The 18,303-nt window shown below is 37.8% G+C and overlaps 1 protein-coding gene across 3 annotated transcripts in view; it reads right to left on the bottom strand.

Moving 5' to 3' along the window:
• The window catches only part of SEMA3A (semaphorin 3A), a 170,464-nt gene that overhangs the window by 36,256 nt on the left and 115,905 nt on the right, over positions 1–18,303 (bottom strand). For all 3 annotated transcript variants that reach the window (XM_062631972.1, XM_062631971.1, XM_062631973.1), the window contains 3 exons: positions 2,002–2,144; positions 765–879; positions 602–671 (listed from right to left, as the gene is read on the bottom strand). In XM_062631972.1, the coding sequence (XP_062487956.1) occupies positions 602–671; positions 765–879; positions 2,002–2,144 (328 nt within the window). The remainder of the gene's footprint in view (positions 1–601; positions 672–764; positions 880–2,001; positions 2,145–18,303) is intronic.

Genomic DNA, 18,303 nt, shown 5'->3' with positions numbered 1-18,303 from the left:
TCACTAGAAACATTCTTTCTGTTTAAAAACTAAAACTTTTGTCCTTCAGAGATAATTGTGGCAGTGCAACCACTACAGACAACCTTCCTCAGGCCAGAGCTACAAGTATAGTTTTGTTCTTGGTGAAAGCATAATGAAACCAAAACACTCAAGTCACAGTTATATGTGATTCAATCACAGAACTTCTGAAAGATCATTAAACTTTCCAGATTTCAGCAATATTTTTTACTAGTATCTCTGTGAGTAGCCAATTACTCACACCACAGATTTTCTATTTTAGCCTGCCCCCAGGCAAGCATATTTATCCTTGTGCTTTTCCAGGTCTGTGTGGAAAGGGCTACAGATTCTGATCCTCACTATAAAAAGCCAATTCAACAGCAAGAACAGCCTGAGAAACTGATAGTCTTTGTGATTACTAGCTTCAGAGTGTTGATGTACATTGTTCATAAGAAACCTAATTCGTTACTTCTGACTGCCACTGACTTCTCAGTTCAAAGGTTAAGAAAATTCTGTGTTTCTTAAAAACATTTTTAACAAAGAGTCCTCTTTAAAACAAGCAGCCACCCAAGTTTCCATGCAAGTAAAATGATACATTCTGTACCTGGAAGTTGTAAACACTCCATAGACTATTGGATTTTTAGGGTCTTTTGAGTTCATTAGGAACACATCCTCTGTAACAAAAACAAGAGATGGAAAACTAAGTTCAATTAATCTGTATAATACTTGAAAACATTTCTGTATTCAAAACCATTTCTGCCACTTACGTAATTCATCAAAGTGTGTGTCAATGCCGTTGGGTCCTGGCACAGAGCAAATCAGACGTGCTTTGAGGAAAGTTGTCCATTTGTTTACAAGGCTTCTGTGTCCACCAAAGTCATTCTAATAAGAAAAGCATTTTGCATGAATATCTAGTAACAGTCTTTGTTTCAACTATCCACAGAGTACAGAGAAAATACAGTAAATAACTACAAGATGCCACTTACATAAAAATGAATTCACCTTCTACATGTAAAAGCATTATTTTGTTGTCAAAGACACTAATTTGAATTACTTCAATTCTACATTGTACTGTGACATATTTCATAGTAGCACATGCTAAAAAAAAAAAATAAAGGCAAACCTAAACTTCTTTATATACTATAATACATATAGCCAGGCAGAATATTTTGCTCCAGAGCAACCAGGCTGCCAGATCCTGGTAAAGCTGAAGGGGTTTATTATTCTTAACTGGTAGCAACAAAGTAGAAATGCCAGTCAACAAAGTAGGTCAAAATGCCAGAACAGTTGAATCAGTTGTATAGCTGCAAAACTTATGAATAAAGTGCCCCAAGGACTCCATACTTATGGGTAATTGTTTTTCAAGCAGCTACCTCTGATTTTGAGGAGATAAATGGAAATTGTGCTTATGGATTAACATGAAATTTTACTGTACACATCGCAGTTGCCAAAGCTACAACATTGATTAATATAATTTGTAGAAATCTTTTCAGAAGTCTGTCAGAAAAATATCTGGATGCTTATCAGTGTGGATGAGTGATTCAATCTGCAGTCATTAAGGGTCTTCTGAATGCTTGTCCATTTCTAAAATTTACCTTAAACAACTGTTTCATTAAATCTTCCTTTGCCTCTATTTTAAGGATTTTCACTAATGTGGGAATGAAAAGGTATTAACATTCCTTCAAAAAGTAAATTCTTCAAATGCTTTTTGCCTACCTGGAAGTATCACATTTCCTGCAAAAGATTCTCTCTTTTGCAGACACATTCTAAGCCTCAGAAGATGCCTATGACTTCTTAAATAAAAAATCATAGTTTATGAAACTTCCCCAGAGAAAAATAGTGAATAATATATCTTGGAGTATTTTTCATCTGCAATGATCTCTGCTTTAGCCCAGTGCCAATGTCAATACTTAATACTTTATGGGCAAGAAAATAGTTACTAAAATTACTTGCAAAACATCCTACAAGTGTTTTCAATCTCACATGAAGAAATCATCATTTTACCTTGCAGATCTGCCCTATTCTGGCATGAGTGGCTTTTCCAGTGTGTTCTCCATCAATTGCATTTTCACGGAAGAAGAAATAGATTTTGTCATCTTCTGGATTGTCACTCTCTGGTATCAGGTGAGCACTAATAAATCTAGGATCTGAGAAGACAATGCCATCGTGCATGTTACTACTTTATGAACTGAGTCACTTGCCTTCCTTACATAAATGAATTGTGATTTTGCTTCCCAAGAATCAGTGTTTGCATCAAATGGCAAATTTAGATATGTTAGGTACATCACCACCCATTAACATGACAGGTATTTACATTCCTCTTATCTTTAATACAGAAAGGTGTTTTCTACAGATATTTAATGAACAAAGATCTTAACTTTGTCATCGGAGCAATTAAACGTTAATGAAATCTCTTTACAAATGGTTGTATAACATTACAGCATTGTCCTGGGTTCAGCAGTAGCAGTCATGTTTTTTTTCCTTTGTGGTAGCTGGTGCAGTGCTGTGTTTTGACTTCCAGCCTGAGAACAGTGTTGGTGAAGTCGATGTTTTCAGTTGTTGCTAAGTGATGTTTACCCTGACCAAGGACTTTGTGAAGCTCATGCTCTGCCAGGGAGGAGGGGAAGCCGGGAGGAAGCAGAGACGGGGCGCCTGACCCAGGCTAGCCAGGGAGGTATTCCATACCACAGCACGTCATGCCCGGGGTGGGGGGTGACTGGGAGTTACCCGGAAGGACACGGGCTTCCGGGTGGAACTTGTTTTCTTGGCTGGTGGTATCGTATTCTCTTCCCTTGTTATTTTCCCTTATCATTGTTGTAGTTGGTGGTAGCGGTGGTGATTTGTGTTGTACATTGGTTGCTGGACTGTTCTTGTCTCAACCCGTGGGAGTTGCACCCTTTCGATCCTCCTCCCCGTTCCTCTGGGAGTGGGGAAGGGGAGAGCCCCGGTGAGGGGGGGGACACGGACCTCGATTGTTGTCAGCTCGGCACCACTCACTGGGAGTGAGTGAACAAGTTACCTGACTGGGTTTAAACCACAAGCATGGATTCCTAACTCCAAAAATTTATCACTGACATTTGTTTCCTTGGATATTTTGATTTTCTGTATGCGTTACACATAAAATGAAAGAATTATTGAAATAAATGTAATATTCCTAACTTCCAAATCTATAAATAATTTTGCATCTAGAAAAGTATTAATATGCTACTGTAAAAAAAAGGGTTAAAAATATAGTTTTGATTGATATTGTCTACTTCTACACTATGATACCCCAAGCCCTAATATTTTTCTCCTGTTTTCAGAACAAGGGGTAACAGGTTAAAACTTAAAAGAGGGGACGTTTAGATTGGATATAAGGAGGAAGTTCTTTACTGTAAGGGTGGTGAGGCACTGGAATGGGTTGCCCAAAGAAGCTGTGAATACTCCATCCCTGGCGGTGTTCAAGGCCAGGTTGGACAAAGCCATGGGTGACATGGCTTAGTGTGAGGTGTCCCCTGCAGGGGGGGTTGGAACTAGATGATCATAAGGTCCTTTCCAACCCTAACTATTCTATGATTCTATGATTTATGAGTTTCTATTCAAATTGTTGAAATACTTTGTCTTGCTACAGACAACCCTAATTTCTTGACAATTAAGAGTGACAACATTATTTGGTGATAAAGACTATACATCAACAAATGAAAATACATAAAATGCAGGCATACTGATCAGTTACGTAAAAAATGGTGGAACAAAGTTTTAGGAGAGAATTCTATAGAAATTGTAACAACAAATTTATACCAGTGGTACATCAGGCTCATCACTGTATTTTACAGAGATACTTCAGCTGGTATCTTTCACTATATTTAGAAAAAGAAGACATATCCAACAGATTTACCAATATGCTTTATAACTATTTTATGTCCTGCTGGGATAATTAACTGGGAACTATATTTAACTACTCAGAGTCCTGTTCTTATGTGAAATTATAAGCTATTTTAGTGTTGTGCATTAACATCATTTCCGTGTATGTTTATTGCTATATAGTCACAGATATAATGAACTGTAACTTTGTTTTGCCAGTTTGCACTAGCTGTCCTGTGAAATCCATTGTCTTACTAAGGATGGCAGTGTTTGTAAGCAACATATCTTGATATATGCATGTATATGTTTAGATGTTTCTATTATATGAGTATGTCCTGCATAAGTTTGTGTGTGTATATATACATTCTCATGTACTTTGTGTGTATATATATATTCTCATGTATGGTCTCTGTGTGTGTATGTGTATATATATATATACAGTACATGAGAATGACCATACTGCCTTAGACCAAGGTTTATTTAGATCAATATACAAACTTAACACTGTCCAGAAGTAATTATTTGGGGTAAAGAAAGAATATAGTAAGTACAATAACACTTTCCCAGAACAATCTCCTTTCCTCCAACTATTTTCAGTGCAGCTGGTTGCTTTCTGTGTGCTTAGTAATTCTCAATAGATTTTTCATCCAGGTACCAGTGTAGACTTCTCTTGAACTCATACACATTTCCAGCATTCAGAGTGTCCTTTTGGAATTTGTTCCTCACATACACAATCTAATGAACTAAAACTTCTGATCTTGTGTTTTGAACATCAATATTACTAACTTCATTTGGTGCATCTTAATTCCTATATTGGAAATACCCCCAGTGTTCAAGATGTGGATGAGTTGTGCTCTTATACAAGGGCTATAGCAATGCGCTTTGCTGAATTCTCTGTTCTTTTTTTACTAGTTCCAAACATTTAATATGGATTTGACAGTTCCCAAGCAGTAATCTGAAATTTTCATGGAACATTATGTGCCATGACCCCAGAACCTCACTTTTCATAGGTAATGCTCAGTCCACAGCCCATCATTTAATATGTGAAGATAGGCATGTTTTCCTCATGTTTTTTTTTCCTGCAATTTATCACATCATTCATCAAGAATAATTTAATTTGCCATTTCATTACTCAGCTATCCAGTTGCATAAAATCCTTTTGTAATTTTTCACAGTCTTCCTTAGTCTCACTATACTGAATAACTTAGTATTGTGTGAAAAATGTTTTCATCCTTCTGCTCAACCTCTTTTTCAGGTTATTTATGAACACATTGAACACCACAGATTACAGACCAGATCTCTGTGGAACTGCATCTGCTACCTGTTGTCTATTAAAATAAATCTTTTTAGACATCTGAAAACATCAAACATCTGTAAGCAGCTTAAGCTTTTCACCCCAAACCCCAGTAACATAAGCTACTAAATTTGCTTCCTTTCTTTTTAGCATGCCTTCAAGTTACAGTGATGCATGGCCCAAGATAAATAGCATCTAGTCTATATTGTACCATGGCAAATAACTATTATTTTATATGTGATCTACAGGGCTTTGAGTGTAACTGGTATCACATGAAATTCAGCGCTACAGCTTGTAAAATTTTTCATTGCAGCCTGTGGAAGGATACATCAGAGAAAGAGGATACCCATTAGTAGACACTTTTCTGGGCTCCTGGGTGTGGAGAATCTCTTGTGTGAATACACTGGGTTTATATATTAAGGACTTACTGAAAAGGGTAGAATAAAAAACATCAACCAAAACCTGAATACATTCTCAAATGGTTGAATGATTAATTTCTAGTGCAATGGGTTTTGTAAATCACAAGGTATCAAGTTCTAAAACTAATCCCTGTATTATCAGACATCAAAAATCTAACTTTACAGTGGCCTATGATGATACTGTGTGGAGTCCCTTTTGAGTCAATAATATTGCTGGTAGAGTATAGGTTATATAAACTTGCCCTCGGTTAGCATATTATTATTCTTTTCTCTCCCTCTCATAATTTTGGAGGTGAACCTAGAAACAGTAAGACAGTCTGGTATTGAAGCAGGACTGATGCAAGAATGATGGAAAAAAATGTTTAAGAAATTGCTAATACTTATTTCAAATAATTCTGTCAGAGTGGTAGCAGAGGACAGGGGTGTGAGGAAGGGAAATATAACAAACACCACAGCCATGATGCATGTGAATATGCTTTGTATAAATTTTTTTACCAGGGCTCGTCTGGGATGAACTCAGATTTTAGTTAGTGATTAGCAAACCTAACTAAGTCCTTGAAAATAAAGCAGTCACAAAGGCTCATATTAGAACACATCCACTGTATGTTATGGAACAGTTTCTTTTGAATAACACTAGTGTTGCTCATGAGCGTATCTCAGGCTCTTTCACCATCTGGTTAAATCGATATGTTGTAGTCAATAAAAGAGTGGTTCTTCATGTTATAGGGCCCTTGCTCTTGTTACCTGCTTTTTTTGCCCTCCTCTTCAATATAACAGATCTATGTTTATGCAATGAAGCAAATGAAGGAAAACCAGCCTACATGTGTTCTGCTGCATATAGAAATAGATACATTTCTGTTTGGAATGAATATAATGGTCATAAAAGCAACATAATAATTATATGTGTGGAGAGGGGGAGAGAAATGTGGTTTGTAGGTTATGAAGCTAAGAAGTGGGTGGTGTGAACTAGTCATCTGTAGTGTGTTCCTTATTGTTTCATTAGCAGAGGAGCTGTTTGACTTGCCCGAGGCTTGATGCACACTTGCATTTAACTCCAGGGCTTCAGATCTTGCTTACAGCTGTTTAGGGTCATGATGAATCAATCAGCCAGATGGCCGGCAGTCACGCAACACAGCCCTCTCCATGGACTTTGTAGCATTTTCTTATTGCTTTTGTTTGTGGAAGGGAAGAGAGATGTTGTCCACAGACGAGGGACTTCTCCTTGATGCTCCTAATTGCTCACCCATGCAGCAGAAGAAAGAATGTCATCCATGAATGTGTATGTACAAGTATTGAGACTGCCTTGCCTTACCCTGCAAAATTAAACAGGTTCGGTATCAAGGGGTCCCCATGGGAAGTTTAAAGTAAGTCAGTCAAGGTTGACCTATTTCATACATTCAACATAGCAACAAAAGAAGTGCTGGAATGAACTTCCAAGAAAGTTTTACTAAATGGAAAGTGGGACCTCGATCCAAACCCACTGCTGACAATTGTAAATGCTGGCGCACTGCAGTTGGTGTGGATAGATAGGTGTTTCTACCTTCAGCTGTGATGCACTCAGAAACACTGATACAACAGTTCAACACTTTCTTATTTAAAAGCAGTCTTCCATTGACTAAAAGTCCAAAAACAATGTTTTGGGAAAATGGATTTAAGAAATAATTTGAAAGCAAATATTTTGCAATGATTCACTGCTTTTTAAAAACCCCACAAGCAGGCAATGTGGAAGGGTGCTTTACAAAACAGCATACATCAAACAAACATGTCTGAAACATGTTTAAGCATGATCAAAGGAGAAACAAAGCCACAGCATGAACATGATCAAAATAAAATTACAGCTAAAAACACTTCTCTGATCTTGCAGCCAATGTGAACAAGCTAAAAATAAAAACTTAGATTTTTATTTAAAACAATCACCCTCAAGAAGCAAATCATTAAAGCACACACCTTTTTCAGTCTCCTTTTTCCAGGAGACTTGTGGGGCTATTTCTCAGATCCCACATGACACCTTTGTAGCACCACTTTTTGTGTGCCCTCCTGCAATTACCAGCTCTGCAGACATTTCATTGGCAGCAGCCCATTAAACTGTCCTTCATAAGAAATCTGGCTCTTTATGAAAACAACACCTTGGTCCATCTGCCTCTATGATTTATATGCCATTGTTTGCTTAGTTAAGTAATGGAAGCATGTTTTGCTTGTCTCAGCACTTCAGGCAGAGAAAAAGCTAAGGAAAATCAATCCACATTGGCTCCTTTACAAATGTTACTCTTTAGAAGCTACAACCACACACACATACCCCAATAGAAACAATAAAAGACAGAAATTGGATTTCTAACTGAATTGTATTAGCATTTTAATGAAGATCTACAAACTTGGAGGCACAGAAATTACCTTTAGCTGTCAAGAGTGAGTAAGCTGAAGGAACAGAAGCTGGGGTCATCTCTTCATCACTTGACAGAAGCCAAAGGGCAGTTCTCTCAGCAAATGTTTTATAAAGGGTTTGAACTGGATGCCCCTATTATTGTATATTTATGGTCAAAATGACTAATTTAGCAGTTCACATCAAGAAAACTCTAGGAAACCAGGGAAATTTTACGCTCAGTAAAACTGCAATTGCTATAATTTAATGAAAAGTATTGGAGGGTGACTGGGGCCCTGAGGAGAGGCACAAGAATAGGGAAGCTGAAATAAAAAATTTAACAACAGAAATAGACAGCTACCCAGGACTTCATAACTACACACAGTGCCTGTCCACTGAGACTCAGCACAGAGAGCCCAGCACTGTCCTCAGAATATCTGAATTTGCCATCCCAGTGAGCACTACCACCCACAGAGAGGAGGACTTGCAACACCAGTCACAAATGTGCACAGCCAAGCTGTCTGCCATGGGCACACTAAGCAAGGTCAGAAGAGGACAAAGCTTTTAATGTATGGTGATGAGAAAGCGAAGGCGGTTTGTGGTTTTACACACTCAAATGTAGTTTACAAAACACCAAAGCTTCCAGTGGTGTTCTTGCAAAATGCCTTGATTTTAATTCTTCAGCTCTCACATCTTTCTTGTTGCTGATGACTCAGGCAAATGCAGGGGAGCACTCATAGATCCACTACTTGCAGTGAAGCTCCTCAGTAACACAGATGGCATCAGACCACATCCTCAAGCTGGGAACGCTCTTTGTGCAAGGGGTAACTTGTGGCCATTCTGGAGCTAATATAAGGGTTCTGTGGTAACTTACCAACAGATGCTGACATGGATAGTAGTACCAGAGACAGACCACAGAGCATGGATGTGATATAGTCACTGTTTTCAAAACTGTAGATAGGCAGAGGAGTGTGGCGCATAGGTCATGTGTGATTGAGATGTGAGCAGCTATTGCAAGATAAGAAGCCCCATGGTCACTCATTGATGTTGCAATGGAAATTCTCAACAGAAAGAGTTTTATAGGCTGATGATATTTATCATGCAGTTTATCTTTGAATCAAACCAGACAGATGCTGAGGAATGATGATCTTTGAATAATGTGTTAGCTATGACAGTTTCTCCTTAGAAGTCATATCTTGAGTGTTTTTTATTTTTTCAAAGACTAGTAAAGGCAATTTTGGTAATGTACTCAGATTACAATATGGGCTAACAAGTTGAAAGTTTAGCTAAGGCTTCTTGCAATTGCAATTGCATACATTCAAACTGATTCAAAACTCTTTTCAGAACTAAGGGAACAACTCTTCAGAATCTACCTGTTATGTTTAAGTGGTGGCTTGTTCTGAATTTTGTTGTGACATAAAGAGATTACAGATTTGCAAGGGTAAAAGGATTAAAAATAATATCACCAGATTGCTCTTCCATCATTTCAATGCACAGATGCAGCAGTAACAGAACATGCAAAAAGGCAGACATTAAAAAAGACACACAATGCTTTTACAAATGTAAATTACATCACAGTGCTATATTTACATATACAGCAATAAGAATCTTTGTGGCTTTTCAGTGTTCTGACATAGTGTCACCTATGGATCATTCTCATTGTGAGAGATGTCAAATCTGAATTAAGTGGTGGTTATTTTTAACAAACTGCTGATTTATAGTTGGGCCTCTGCCTAGGAGGCATGAGTACACAAGTATGCAAGTCTCTGAGTATTTCTTGTGAAGAACATTTTAGCTCTCACAGGAAGGAGAAGGACAACAATGTTGATCTCTGATGCAATTATCAGTTTCTGAAGTCTTTGTTCTAAAGAGACAACAATAGTTTTGATTCCCTGTAATGACTAATTATATGGTGAAGAAAAGTTCAGTAAAATTATAGCTTAATTCTCAATGTAAATTAGATTTCTCACAAAACAATGCTGATGATCTATCCACCCTATTTAATTTAAAAGAGGTGATTATTATCTCTTTACAGAACAACAACCAAAATTAACACCTCTTTTCCATTGCTGACTATGTTTTAAGGTGTTGCATATCTATCAACACAATTAATTTTAAATTAATTTACTTGTCCCTCAGAGAGAATAATTGGGCAACTAAGAAAACTAGTGTCCTTCACAAACCAGAAAGTAAAGTTTACAGCATATTGTCTCTGTTTAGAAACACTTTAATCTCAGTTTTCTGCATTTCATAACCTATCTGCAGCAAAAGCTAATGACAGCTCCAGCTAAGAGCCTATTTCTCCCTCTCTGGGTCATTTATCTGAAATTTTGACATTGATGCTTGGAAATGAAAACACTGGAAAGTCTGTGCCTTAACTGTAACCTACATCTTCAGAACTCTGGATGAGTGACAAAAACTAAATATCACAGGTCTTTATGTTAAGAAGTGATGCATTAGGGGAGGAAGTAGAGCATGGAGGCACTGAAGATGTTTCTGATTTGGGGTGTTACACACTTTTGGCAATCAGAGCCTGCCTTTTGTAAGTTCTGAAGATTCACAGGCAGAGCACAAGTCCCTGGGGATGCCCAAGCAGCTCGTGGTAGATGACCGAAAACTCAGAGACCAAGCCTGTTCTTTTCCACTAATATGATTTTTTGGGGCCTTCTAGAATGCTGAGAGATGCGTGATTTTGTCTTGGTGGAATAATCTCCCTCTCTACAGCTTGCAAATCAAGTGTACAAGAAAGTGTCCTGAGGGCAGAGAGTGAACGCTGCAGCAAACACCATCAGCCAAACTCCTGACACAGCACATTGCAGGAGACAAATCCCTGGCAGAGTGTGAGGAATAGCTGGGGACTAACAAGGCAGACACATTCCTCTGTAGAGAAAGTGGGACAGCCTTCAGCAGTACCACTGGCAAAAGCATGAAATCCCAAACTGAAGGACAGTGGCTTGACAAATATGTCTTCAGTTTCCATATGTCTCCTGAGACCTAAACACTTAAGATTTCTCTCTCAGCTTCATGCAGTGCACAACACTGTCTCCATCAGAACCATTTGTCCACATATTATTACCGTTTTCTGCCTTCAATGTGAACAAATATGTGTCAAAAAACATCTACTCTGAAAACAGGAAGAAAAATACTGAATTTTGTACTGTTGAGTTCAATTTGAAGTGTGTGAAAGGGGTTGCGTAGTTGTAAAAACAATCTACTCCCAATGTCCTGTTGAAAAACTGGACAGGGCTCTGCCAACATATCAAATCTCAGTGAGAGATGTTCATTCATCAGGAAATGATCATCAGCCCCAGCCTGTTCCCAAGCAGTGATCTAGCAGAAAACACTCTGTAGCAATTTCCTAACCTATCCAATCTCCTGTAATTTAATTTCTTAGTTAAATCCTTTAGATCTGGCCATGAAACTGAGGTAATTTTGTCAAACTATGAAAAAGGTTTTGTTGTTATAATTAACTTTTACAGCTAGTGTAAAGCAGCTTGACACAAAATCCATTAAAGTAAGATGAATTAGGGATGGCAGCAAAGACTGAAGAAAGGGCTGGGTGAATGACTGCTTTTAACTGATCTGTCAGTGCAGCACAGCAACATGAAATGCAGTAAGGCATCTGTAAGAGGACGCAAAACCCCTAAGCACAACCCAAGGTTTTCAGTGTGATAGCATCAGTTATGGCAACCTCACTCAGTATTCATGTGAATGTAATATGCGACTCCGACTTAATTTTGCTTCATTCAACATAAGGTATTAATAGGGTTTGTACCCAACTGAAGGTACTAGTTTATTAATGATGTGAAACAAAAAAAGAAAATATTTCACAGCACAGGTGTGATGAAAATCATGCAGTTGCTTCAGACAGAAAACTCTTTCAACATCACCTTTTGTACTGTTCTGTCAGAAGGTTATTCTTTTCAAACTCTATTTAATTGCTATGTACTTTAATTCTGCACAAGCAAACCCTCCTTTTTTATTAATTGACAGCATTTCAGAATAATTATCATGATGTTTAAGAATGAAAACCTTCTTGGAGTAACAATGAATCAGACTTACTTTAGCATTTTTTAAAAGCAGTGAGGGAGGAATTTGCTTGTGATACATAAACAGCAGGGAGAGGAACTGACAAAAAGTTTAGGCAAAAGTACTTAAAAAGTCATAAAAGAATGAAATGTATTAAAGAATATAGGTCCTGTAATAAATGGGAAACTGTGGAACTTCTTTGTAAAGAATGCCTTCTAGTGACAGGACTGGCAAAAAAAAAAAAAAAAAGAATTAAAGATGACAGTATGTCAAATATGGAGCAGAACCGAGTATTAGTAATGACAATCCATTCACACAATCTTGTGAAAAAAGCTGATGTCTCAGCAATCCATGTAACATATCTCATAGGAAGGTTTTGCACATTTCCCTCTCATGGAGATTTTTTTGCCTTTAGTGGAAGTTCCTTTAGAGAAAGAGGAGAATAGGAAACAGAGACCACAGGGGTAGGTAAATGAAGAGAGCTGTGCCCCATGACTGTCAGATTTTACAGTGTGTCAAATGTTTTCAAAGAGGTCAGGAAATATGATTAATCTCACTGACATCAGTGGAACACTTTTTAGTATTTACAAAGGTATTGAATTTTGCTCAAACGGCAGTAAAAGAATGAATAAACACCAATATTCAGATATATGGCCATTTTCACAGATAATGTATTATCAGTGAATGCTTTCAACTCTTTCATAAGAGCTGTGGGATGAATGGGAAAAATATGTAATCCAGTCTTTAAAATAACTTTTCTTCTGTTTTTCTGAATGATCATCTGTAAAAAAAGCTCTAATCCTGAAAGGCTATCTGGTTTCTTCTTATACCAGCTCATCTAATAAAATCTTCCTACAAATCTTGCTTCACTTACCTGAACAGATATCTTTACAAACCCACCAGCAGGAAATGAAATTTATATATATAAACATATGTTAAAAATACTCTTTTCCATAATCCAGGAATCCAACAAAACAAACCAAAACGAAACAAAACAGAACAGGCCAGCCTGACACTTTAAAAGGTCAATCAGAAAGGGAACTGTTTTCTCTTCATTTACTTATCATAACTGTGGCAGCCTAAAGTGCTCAAAACATCAAATTCTGCTGGATGTTGTACAAGAGAGAGCCAAAGTTTAACCCTTGCCTTGAAAGAGAGAATTTTCCCTGACAACAGTACATGACAACTCACTTTCCTAACATGTGAAACATTCAGCCTATAGCCACCAGTGATATGGGTATGAGAATAGAAGGAAAAAGAGCTAAAGAAAGGCATATCACCCAGCACTTCAGTTTTGGTGGCTTACTCTCTACTTCGGTGGGTCTTTTGGCTATAGAAACTTTCAGACAATGCTACTGCTTTTGAGACAGAAATTGAGATTCTTAAAAGCAATACAGGTATTTATCTGTACACTATCACATCACCTGAGGCATTCACTGATTCTGACTATCAACTATTGGCTGGTGAAAACCCGTATATTTTGTCATATCTTAAATGCTACCATGACGTTTCCTCTAACTTTTTTACTTAATGGTATGTAAAAGCACCTATCTATATGTTCAGAAAATCAAATCTAACAGCCAGCTATTCAACAAGAATAGATGTATCTAAGTCCATGGAATCCAATGGAATAGTGAGGGATGGGATACTTGTGACATCACTTTGGTACCTAAAAGATAGGCACTGAAGTCTGAGATAAGTAATGCAGGGTGCTCCAGAGATCAAGGGGAAGAAGCAGCGCTTTGCAATGCAGCAAAATGGGAAGTTCAAGATCCTTTGTAAAGATCTGAAATGAGGAACCATTTGTTAGGATTTCCTTTTGGGTGGAGAAGGGAGGAGTCTGTGTATCATATCTGATAACTGCAACTCTGTGAATAAGGTATATGGACTTTATTTTCTCTGTTACTTAGTTAAACATGCTACCCTTTACAAATGAAAAAGAGTTATCCGTTTGTCTCTCCCATTTGTTCATTTCTCATCCTGTTCTCTCTCCCTTACACCATAGTCATGAATAAGGCTCTATGGTCTAAGTGATGCTGATGATGACATTGTTTCACCCTTTTGTTTCGCAGGTGTTACCTGGCGGTGCCTATGGAGGAACCCTGTGAAATGACTCAAGTGAGAATGGAACAGTATCTATCCTGGAAACATGGGGTTGAAAAGTAAATGAAGAAAAATCACTAGAAGCTTTTGTGTAAATTAAAATACTGCAAAAGATGAAAACTAATCTGCTGGGAAATTACATGCCATATTAAATATACTGATTTATAATGAGATGTTTTATCTTATCCTTTGTTGAAAGGCTACAGAAATATTAAGATGTTCTAAAGTCACAGCACAAAATGGCCTTCAAGATGAAAGATTTGGTGTATCATAGTATTTCAGAAATAATGAAATTATAAAATCTGCAAGGAATTTAATAAATCTGACTTTTTATGCAACAGCTGTTCTATCTAGATTTCTTTACACACTCTTTGTGTCTACTGAATCACAAAGTATTACATTAGGCCCAGTCCAGCTCCAGTAAAGTCAACAGCCATAACTCTACTAAATACAGAAGATGGAATATATCCTTGACAATAGAGCTTATATTTGAGAATCTTATATGAGAATGGAGAATATTAGCTTTGCAATTCTTTGATAATGTGATTTTTGAGTTGTGCTCTTGAACTACCTGATTGTGTTATCAATGTTTTAAACACATTGAGGTTTCCACTTTGTAGTAAAAATAGGCTTTTAATACAAGACAGTATTTAGCAACCTAGTACCAGCCATCAGTTTGATATCAGCTGTGACATTATTTAATTTTCAGAATCACAGAGGTTAAAGCTCACTGAACTATAAACAGTTGAAAACATGGAGTGTAATCCCAAGGCACAGCTCTGCACAAGCTGTAATTTAAATCACATTGCATGCTAAGCTGAAAAGGCAGTGCAGGTCCCAGAGGGCATGAATAAATCTGCAGTCACTGATTTGCCACACACATTTGTGTTGGGATTCTGTAACTGTGCAAATGTGATGTCTTCCTTTAGTGCAGAGTACCTGTCATCTACTGAGATTTGTAATTAAATAACCCAAAGAACAAAAGCAATTGCTTAGCCTTACAAGCATTCAATGAATTTTACACAATCTCATGAACAAAGAAAAGGGGAAGTTACGGGACAGAGAGAAAGGGAGCCTTTGAGTCTGCAGCTTAATTCAACTGTTTCTTGCGCTAGCTAAGATTTTAATGTATAGACCAAGCATTCACATACCTGGCTTATTTTGAACTAATAATTCCATCATCACAAACTCCACTCTGAAGTGGATATTTCTCCATCTAAGGAGCCAATTATGTTTCCAGCTGGCTAAGTGCCACATCAGGTGCCGGCTTTGAGCAATCAGTTGTGTTAATTGCAAGGAACACCGAATGCCTTTTGGGACAAGCAATTCACGGTTCAGGAATGTTAGTGTAAAGGGGGTTAAGTTCAGCCCCATTACAAAGAACAAATCACAAAGTTTGCATATGTTGCCGACTAACAGTTGTAATTTTATGGAGCCAGGGGAAAGAGGTAGGAGCAGACTAAGGGGCTGTATCCTCACATCATTAACTCTGCTGGGTGTGTTGAACATGTCAGTTATTTGATGGGGTGCTGGCTGTTTGGTGATGGAGGCCTTCACATTTTCAGCTCAGCAGCTGTGTCTTCCTATTCCTCTGTTTCTGTCAGATACTGTGATCCAGACCAACAAGACTAAGCGGAACAGTGGTTCAAGAGAAGACTACCTCAACTGCCCACAAACACAGTCTCCTCCACATTTGTTGTCATTTTCCTTCTTTCTATTTGTCATACTAGGAAAATAATCATTTTTTAAAAAATATATAAAAAACTTATATTAAAAACAGCCACTGAAGAAATAAAGTGCATTAATGAAACAAATACTGCAGTGAGTAAAAATCAGTGAGTAGATCTTTCTTGGCTGTATTTGGGATACTCTCATTTATTACCAGCTAAAGATCTGGCCTGTGGTATTTTTTACTGTCTAATGTCTCACTACCTGAATAACAAGTTTTAGCTAGTCTGTCTATTTCCAAGGGTTGATTTCTAATATGTTTGCTCATGAGTCACAGCACCAGCACTATTTAAAAAGAAACCTGCCCAAATGTTGGAGGTGCTGAATGGGAGGCTTGGATAAAGGGAGTTAGTGTGTTGTGGGGAGGGGGAGGAACTGGTACAAACCTCAAAGACTGCAGGTGCTTAGAAACAGTGTGAAGGCTCAGGAAGTGTCTCTAATACCCTTTAGAGGCTCAGTCCCTGGTGTCCCACATGGCTGTACAAAGAAAACTTCTTAAAACAAAGCCATCTTATTTCTCCCTTTAACACAGACTAAAACATTGCCAAACACTTTTGCGTCTGAAGCTGTGAATTTCATTAAATTCAATGCAACTGTCTCAGCACTCTCTGGTTTTGTGGGGCTGAAACCTCTAATTCTCCCTCCACTGCCCCGCGGCCAGCGTGCTCTAGTCACATCACACTTAACCTTTGCCTTGGCTTCTCAAAAAAGAATTTGTTTCACTCTATTCACGGCTTCAACAGTTTGGCAAACTGCACTTGAGTGCTGCGCTGGGCCTTTATATTGAACACACTAATCTGATTGTTTTTCCACTCTACAAACTTTGGGTCAACAATCAAGCTGCTGCCAGAAACTAATTAATTTGCAAACAGGCCCCATTTTCACAGGGGGAGAGCTTTTGAAACCTATGTCAGCAGAGCTGGTCACACCATGGTGACATGCATTGTCATGGCATCCACTTTTCTGCGTAATTCTCCTCACTAATTTTTCACCACACACATGAACTCAAATTACCCAGTCAACAGTAAATCTCTATTGAATGCCCACCAAACTCTGAACATGGTGGCCTGAGAAAAGGAAATTGGTATTGACAGGGTCAACACTCATTAAATTGATGGCTAGAGCAGAAGGAGAAGAAAAAAAAACACAACACAAGAACATAAAAAAAAATCAAAGTATGTCATACCTCAGTGAATGAGGCTATAACAGACCCATTCCTGCTTTGTTTAAATCAATTAGTATTCCACTGTGTGATTCCCTACAAGCAGATTTCTGTTTAACTTTTCTTGAAAAACTGGTTACTTTTGTGAATAGGAAAGGAAGCACAATTTTGGAGCTAAAAGTCACTGTTTTCCAAGCATCATAGCTGTGATGAGCCCTCATAGAGATCTTGGAGACTGTGGGAAATCTACTTGAGTTTGCAAGGCCTATAACACATAGGCCTTGTCTTTGGCATCTTGCCACCTAATCTGAACTTTTCCTTAAGCTGATTTGGATCTTTGTAAAAATAATAATTACAAAGAAACCCAGGTAATGTAATTTAAAGTGGGGTCTACACCAAAACCAAAGCAAAGTGCAATTTTAGAACCTGAATACTACAGCTTTCCCATAAAAATTACTTTTTTTCCCTAATGAAATTCATCTCCAGGGCAAGAGGAGAGGCTTCCTATGAACTGTTGCATGCATAATAATAATAAGTAATATGCATATATTTTTATATATATGTATAGATAGAAAAGGTCTTTTTAATCATATATTAACTGGAAGGTACACAGCTTTCTAGTAGAGATTATTACCACAGGTACCACTGCTTGAGTTAGATACTGAGTTTGTCACCTTCTTGATGTGAACAGACCTGCCCACTGCCAGCTGTACAAGTTAACCATTGAATTAAGCACATACAAACAAACAATCCTCATTTAAGAAAAATTAATAAAAAAGAAAGAAAAGCTTTCTAGAGAACACAGAATATCACTGGTACTACTGACAGTCAGACAGTCGCTGGTGTTTATTATTCAATGTAAGAAGGGTTTAGATAAGTTTATCTAAATCTGTATCTTTAAAAAGCACCTCACCTGGGTTATCAAATTTGATCCAAGATTTGCCCTCCACAGGCAGATGTACTGATTTATCCACATCTAGCATCTAGCCAGAGCTTGTTCTGGCTCTTTCATCCAGTTTCTTTCCCAGCAAAGTTAGAGCATAGGTGATAGGAAGAGCTATACTCTCAGGTCTCACTCTGACACAAGCCTCACCAGGATTTACTGGGTTGTTGACCTGATACCATGTTCACCACTGAAATAAACCCCCTAAAATTTAGCAGTTCTAAGGCACATCACCAATAGATCAATTCAGTGTACATGAGTGAGCACAGTTACTCAAGCTGGCAACCACTTCCAAGTCTCTAGAGAGAGACTATGCATTGCTCTGTTTGGGACTGGGGTCACATTCCACAGTGCTTGTTTTGAGACCTATGAACTTCTTTCCTAAAAAATGTATTATGTGCAGCAGACAAACTTCTCTGGTTTCCA

The sequence above is a fragment of the Pezoporus occidentalis genome, unplaced genomic scaffold (genome assembly GCF_034315485.1).
Source record: "Pezoporus occidentalis ecotype Australia unplaced genomic scaffold, CSIRO_AGI_Poc_V1 ctg38, whole genome shotgun sequence".
In the NCBI taxonomy this organism is placed as follows: Eukaryota; Metazoa; Chordata; class Aves; order Psittaciformes; family Psittacidae; genus Pezoporus; species Pezoporus occidentalis.
This window is presented reverse-complemented; position numbering and strand designations above follow the sequence as displayed.